Source organism: Neoarius graeffei, chromosome 2 (genome assembly GCF_027579695.1).
Source record: "Neoarius graeffei isolate fNeoGra1 chromosome 2, fNeoGra1.pri, whole genome shotgun sequence".
Lineage (NCBI taxonomy): Eukaryota > Metazoa > Chordata > Actinopteri > Siluriformes > Ariidae > Neoarius > Neoarius graeffei.
In genome coordinates this window covers 105,821,052-105,828,737 of record NC_083570.1, presented here as the reverse complement: position 1 = coordinate 105,828,737, position 7,686 = coordinate 105,821,052, and the positions used below count along the sequence as shown (strand labels likewise).

Genomic DNA, 7,686 nt, shown 5'->3' with positions numbered 1-7,686 from the left:
TTCTAGAACTTCTTCTGTGAGTACTGCAATGCATCTCTGGCTGGTTCTCTAATTGTAGCACATTTACGATAGATTTAATGTAAGTGCTAACAAGTTCTTGTCTGGAAGTTCAGCACTCCTTGTACCCAAATTCTGCACTTGTTGAATGTCACTCTGGATAAGAGCGTCTGCTGAATGCCTGTAATGTAATGTAAGTAGCTACCATACTCGGTCAACAAATGGTTGTTTTCATCCAGAGCACATCTCATTCATCTCATTATCTCTAGCCGCTTTATCCTTCTACAGGGTCGCAGGCAAGCTGGAGCCTATCCCAGCTGACTATGGGCGAAAGGCGGGGTACACCCTGGACAAGTCGCCAGGTCATCACAGGGCTGACACATAGACACAGACAACCATTCACACTCACATTCACACCTACGGTCAATTTAGAGTCACCAGTTAACCTAACCTGCATGTCTTTGGACTGTGGGGGAAACCGGAGCACCCGGAGGAAACCCACGCGGACACGGGGAGAACATGCAAACTCATCCAGAGCATATATTTATTAAAATTCATTTCAGCATTGCACCAGCTGTGTGAAAGGTTCAGGATGTCTGCTCCACATGACCTCATACAGTAAGTGGGGCATCAGCAGCTCCACTGAGGAAATAAACGTAGTTCTCACAGGACAACTGTTTGATCGTCCAGACTTCTAAAGGTGCACAGTGAGGGAGGTGGTGTGGCATCAGCTCCCAGTGAAGAACACCTTCAGCGTGTTGTTGTAGATGGTGTTGGCCATCTCAGCTGGATCCTCGTTCCTCACTGCTGCCATCACCTCCAGCACCTGGCTGAAGACACGAGCACAAACAGAACTCACATACTGAAACACACGCATGCATCTCTTTTTTTTTTTTTAAAGATATTTTTTGGGCTTTTTTCACCTTTATTGGATAGGACAGTGTAGAGACAGGAAATGAGCGGGAGAGAGAGACGGGGAGGGATCGGGAAATGACCTCGGGCCGGAATCGAACCCGGGTCCCCGGATTTATGGTATGGTGCCTTATCCACCTGAGCCACGACGCCCCCCACGCATGCATCTCTGTTGATACTACAGAGAGTACACCTGAAGAACTGATGGGTTTCAGCTCCATGGTAACTGGGACACAGTGTCGAAGTGGATGGTAATTCCTTGCCTTAATTAATGAATCTAATTCACTTTTCTGACTAAACCTTAGATCAGCTTCAGTAGAAACCCGAGCGTCTCTCTAATAATAAAAAGATCAGCTCACATCACGCATTCTACTCAGCTCAAGTGGCTTCCACGATCCACCAGCCTTGTTCCTTCTGACCTTCAGTGCTCCTCCATCCCTACACCTGTTCACTCAATATTTTATTGCTTTTTTCCCCTTGGACGATATTTGTTTCTGTTGATGTCCAGTTGTCTGTCCCAGTGTTGCAGAGCCTAATCTAGGAATTTGAAAATAGGGGACAGATCCCTCACTAGTTGTAGAAACAGGGGACAGAAAATATTAACATGGGTAAAAAATATCCCTCATTTGTTCCAGTTAGTGGGGACAGAAAAATAAGTAATACATTGGTAGATATTTTCAAGAGTACATCTATAAACAGAACAGCTTTATTAATCTTTACTTTTAGAAGATCATTAACAACATAATACTAAATTGAACTTTCAGCAAGAAAAATTAAACAAATTACTCAAAAAAAACCAACTAGCAATCATGTAGAATGTGTAAGATTACCAGGACTACAAAAATGCAGAAAAATAGGCTTTACTTATCCAAATGCACCTGTTGGTTCAAAAGTTAAAGTGCAGAGAACCTCACAGCACAACATGAAGTTCCCTTAAAATATAATATAAATGCCTCAGCTTTCATGTAAGAAAAACACTATTAATACTAGTACTGTGTGCAGGCAGTCTCTCCTGAAGACTAAATTAAACAATAATTATAAACTAATAAAATAAATGGCTCAGGCTTCATAGAAGAAAAAAACAATTTGAACAGAATCTCACAGTATGATGCTGAAGCTGCCTAAACAATGGAAAATAAAATACCATTTTGTCAAAAATGTTGGCATCCATTAATTCCTTGTATTAAGTACAAAAATAATGTAAAGTGCACACAGTCCTTCACTGTAAACACAACACACTTTCAGTAACAGAATTTAAGCCTATATAAACACTGACTCGCACATGCAGTGTTGCCAGATATTGCTGACGTTTTCCAGCCCAAAATATGTTCAAAACCCACCAAAATGCACTTAAAACCGCCCAATCTGGCAACACTGCGCACATGCTGCTTCTCTTGAACGTATACACAGAAGTAATGCGGAAGGTAGTTTGTCGACGTCACCTCAAGACGACGCCAACGATTGGTCAAATTTGCGGGAAAGTTGCGGTGATTGGATATAATTGCAACACCGCCCTGAATTCGTGGGGATTGGTTGAAGTTGCGTTGAAGTTACAAATCGCAACCTCGCGAAATCCTGGAGGGTCTGATTGTTATGTTTGGCTGAGACATAACGATATGCCATGTGCTTTTGGGCATTTTTAAAAAACGCTTCACATGATTGGTTGAGATACACTGTCTTCCGGTTCAGTGACCAATGATATAATAGTTCACAAAACTGTTTTACCCGCTAAATAAACCATTCGGAATACTTCGGTCCTTTCCGATATTTTCCAATTGGTGTGTAAACAACGCTATATTTACCGCAGTGCTTGCTAGCTGGTGCTGACGCACAAGATTCAGTAAAACGCGACTACACGCTCTCTACTTATAAATGCGCGACAAAATGAATAGATACGCGATATCACTCTTGTGCCCAAAAAGTGGATGTGCGACAGACAGATAAAAAACGCGTATTATCGTGTATTATGCGCCCTAGATTAGGCTCTGGTGTTGTAGTCGAGTCACTAAACCTCGAGTCTCCAGTGTTCAAGTCCAAGTCATTAAAGAAAACTTCAAGTCGAGTCCGAGAACAAGACTCCAACCGCACTGTTTGATGGTGGCTGTTTTAGCGCCATTAACATTAGTTTGTTCCTGAACATGACATATGAACAGGTGAATGTGCTTCTCTCTGTCAGGGAGTGATGGTGCAGAAGGTGTGTTTATTAATACAAGTGAAGACACAAACAATCCAGAACGGCAGGCAAAATCGTAAAACAGTGAAACAGGCAACAGGTCGAGCGAGGCACAAACAGGCTATCGCAGACTCGGCAGAATCAAAGACAAGAAACAGGAAATCAGGGATCAGGAAAACAAACAAGGAAATAAGGCTCGGTAATGTGTCAGCAACGCAACTCAATACTTCACAAAGTAAGTGCGTTTTCACGGTTTTTATTTAGGTGTGCTGATTGCGCCTTAATCCTGCGCAGGAGCGAGTCATTTACAGCACTCACGCGAGAGTCCGCTTGGCATGCGCGCTGTCCAGAGCGCGCCTGTGAGTCTATCTGATGCGCGCGTCAAGGCGCGCAGGTGTGACACTCTTGCACGAAATTAGTACAAAAATTAATGTAGCTATAAATAATCTTATGCCAAATTATTATGGTATGTTACAAAAAATAAAGAAAAAGTCCAAGTCCTCGTCTTCAATTTACAAGTCTGAATGCAGGTAATGCACGAGTCAGGGCTCGACATTAACAGTAGCCCGATTGCCCGGGACAACCATTCAATAGATTCGGACAACCAGACTCTCACAAATGCTTGCCTGATCGGGCAACTACCCAAATATGTTAACTTGCATGAAAAAAGATGTTTATTCATTCATATTATGATGAAATTCCATCACGATTTGCGATTGTTTGACTCGGAAAGACCGCGTCCATGTTATCATTACGGGATATTCAACAACTAGCGGAATTCACATTTACACATCGCAGGCTCGCAATGCATTTTCCCATTGCTAATAATTATCGCGTAGTGCATATTCAGTGTTCTATTCAGACCCTCCAGGATTTCGCGATGTTGCGATTTGCAAATTCAACGCAAATTCAACCAATCCCCGCAAATTCAGGGCGGTGTTGCAATTATATCCAATCACTGCAAATTTGACCAATCGTTGGTGTCGTCTTGAGGTGACGTCGACAAACTACTTTCCGCTTTACTTCCATGTATACGTTCAAGAGAAGCAGCATGCGCGCAGTGTTGCCAGATTAAGCGCTTTTATGTAGATTTTGGCGGGTTTTGAACATATTTTGGGCTGGAAAACGTCAGCAGTATCTGGCAACACTGCATGTGCGAGTCAGTGTTTCTGTAGGCTTAAATTCTGTTACTGAAAGTGTGTTATGTTTACAGTGAAGGACTGTGTGCACTTTACATTATTTTTTTTTACTTAATACAAGAAATTAATGGATGCCAACATTTTTGCCAACATGGTATTTTATTTTCCATTGTTTAGGCAGCTTCAGCATCATACTGTGAGATTCTGTTCAAATTGTTTTTTTTTTCCTTCTATGAAGCCTGAGCCATTTATTTTATTAGTTTATAATTATTGTTTAATTTAGTCTTCAGGAGAGACTGCCTGCACACAGTACTAGTATTAATAGTTTTTTTCTTATATGAAAGCTGAGGCATTTATATTATATTTTAAGGTAACTTCATGTTGTGCTGTGAGGTTCTATGCACTTTAACTTTTGAACCAACAGGTGCATTTGGATAAGTAAAGCCTATTTTTCTGCATTTTTGTAGTCCTGGTAATCTTTTATATTGGTAAAGTTGTTTATAGGACCATTTCTCAGTGTCTTTGTTTTTTTAATCAATAGTTTTTCGGTAATAACTTAATATTTAACATATCACTCAATTTTAATCACAAAAAGAGAAAATCGCAACAATTTCTCGCAACTTTCACTTCCTCCCGCAATGTAATCACAACAAAAACCTAAAAAACACCGCAACTTTCATCGCTATTTTTGGAAAAAACCCCGCAACATAAGACATTTTAACCCGCAACAATCACAAAAATGGCCCGCGAAATCCTGGGGGGACTGAATATTGGTATGTCCTTCACTACATGACTAATTACCGCATTACTCGCACGGAGTGCTAGTGTCAATGCTTGTTGATACAGACAGCGTCTGAGAAGGTTGAATAATAAATAAAAAAATAATAATATGTAACATTTGGGCAACCATGTTCTGAGTTCGGGCAACCAGGTTTCTACAAATGGTTGCCTGAATGGGCAACCATGTCTCAAAGTTAACATAGAGCCCTGACGAGTCCGAGTCATCAGTGCTCAAGTCCAAGTCGAGTCACAAGTCAGATTCGAGTACTACAAACCTGGTCTGTACCATTCTGTAAAGCAGCCTTTGGTTTTCAGGTCATATATGATATGAAAGTTGAAAAAATAAATAAAATACATGACCGCATACTCATCTCATCTCATCTCATTATCTGTAGCCGCTTTATCCTTCTACAGGGTCGCAGGCAAGCTGGAGCCTATCCCAGCTGACTATGAGCGAAAGGCGGGGTACACCCTGGACAAGTCGCCAGGTCATCACAGGGCTGACACATAGACACAGACAACCATTCACACTCACATTCACACCTACGGTCAATTTAGAGTCACCAGTTAACCTAACCTGCATGTCTTTGGACTGTGGGGGAAACCGGAGCACCCGGAGGAAACCCACGCGGACACGGGGAGAACATGCAAACTCCGCACAGAAAGGCCCTCGCCGGCCCCGGGGCTCGAACCCAGGACCTTCTTGCTGTGAGGCGACAGCGCTAACCACTACACCACCGTGCCGCCTGACCGCATACTCATCTCATCTCATCTCATTATCTCTAGCCGCTTTATCCTTCTACAGGGTCGCAGGCAAGCTGGAGCCTATCCCAGCTGACTACGGGCGAAAGGCGGGGTACACCCTGGACAAATCGCCAGGTCATCACAGGGCTCCGACCGCATACTATTAACGTTAAATAATCAAAAGAGCACTATTTTTAAAAAAAAATCTGCTTATACCTCAGCAATTTGCCAATGATAACTTTTAATTTATTAAAGACCGATGTGTAATACTTCTCATCCATTTATATTTACTGTATTGCTTATGCTATAGCAGCTATAGCACCCGTCTCTCTTTTTTTTTCCTCTTGAAGTTATTAAGACCAAAAATGACAAATAGAAATAACAAATGTCCTCTGTCCTGAGGACTTATTATTACTACAAAGCACTCACACTGGAGACTCTTATAAAATGTTAAATAAACGTCTCCTGAGAAAAACTTCATTGTATAAGTGATTTTATTTTTTTCGCGGTCCAAATCCTGCACTCTGATTGGCTGGCAAGCGGGTCCGTATCCTACGGTACGGACCCCGGTTATGGACCTCTGGTGACTTGCTCATTCACAACAACAAACATAGTACCATTTATCTTTTTTTTTTTTAATAAGATTTATTTATAAGATTATCAAAAATATTATAAACTTTTGCCAGCATTTCTCAGGAGAAAAGCATTAATTTTACAGTATGGATGGCGATAATGACAGTGTTCACAGCGAAAGCGAGTTTTACTACCCTGAGGAAGAAGAAATAAAAGAAAACATTTCAGGAGAAAGCTAAAAACCTCTAACTGTTGCAAACGCCGAGCAAAAACATGGCTGAATCCTGAATGACTCCTATTTGTATAAATATGGGACTACATAGGCGGCAAAATGTAGTTTTTTTTTCCTGCCACGGAAGTGCACTTGTATACCGAGGAGGAAGCCATTTGCATTACAGCCGTGAATGAGGATTCAAAATGGCGGCTCGGCTCGGTTTTCCCTTTCGGGCGCTCTCGTTTTCTGTTAGAATTTGGTAAAGAAAAAAATAAATATATTATTTACCAGCTTAAGGTCGGTCCGTATGGTGAAATACCGTGACCTCGGCCTTGAATATTGACCTCGACCCAGAGGGCCTCGCTCAGTACTTTCAAGACCTCGGTCACGGTATTTCACCATACGGACCTCCCAGCTGGTAAACAACATACATACGGTATACGTATCTTCTTGTTAAATAACAAACAACACATTTTTATTGTTTTCTCAAGACAGGTTAAGCCTGGCCTGACATTGTGGTCTTCGACTTGACTTAATCTCCATTCCAGATTTAAGGCCCGGTCCCACAAAATAAATCAGTCCCCTGCAGTTTGTGTGGTCGGTGCCCACACCAGACCGATAACAATCCCTATAGCCCAGACCTGGGTTTATCCGTATCCGTGAGATTCTGGAGCAATTTTTCCAGACCTGGACCTGATCCAATAAAACATTTGACCAATCAGGTAATTGTTTTCATGTGACGCCGTCTGAGCACGTGCTATTTTTCCCCGGGAATCTTTGTACGTACATTCTTGTTGCATCATGAAGTCACGGAATACGGATTCACGGAAAATAAAAAAGTAATACAAAGCTCGGCTCTTTTATTCACGGATATGTGATTATTTTCCGTGAAATATCAATCATAAATTAATAAACATATAAATGCAGGTAAAGATATTTTCATTATGAACTTCAGCAGTCCAAACATTTGTTTTAGACTTCTTAATTTTTTATCCGTGATGCATCATCCGTATGAAATCAGTAACCAATCTGTAATATACTGAAATGTCCGTGACTGAGCTGTAAATTATTAGCATCCGTATTCAAATCCGTAACCGCTCTGTATTTTGTATCCTTTTTTATTATATTTCCGTAATCCATGACCTATCTGTATT

General features: G+C 41.4%; 1 protein-coding gene across 1 annotated transcript in view; it reads right to left on the bottom strand.

The window, feature by feature from the left end:
• Positions 1 to 513: 513 nt before the first annotated feature.
• The window catches only part of tatdn1 (TatD DNase domain containing 1), a 47,109-nt gene continuing 39,936 nt past the window's right edge, over positions 514 to 7,686 (bottom strand). Inside the window, exon 12 of the mRNA XM_060915324.1 lies at positions 514 to 827. Within this exon, the coding sequence (XP_060771307.1) occupies positions 725 to 827 (103 nt within the window). The 3' untranslated portion in view covers positions 514 to 724. The remainder of the gene's footprint in view (positions 828 to 7,686) is intronic.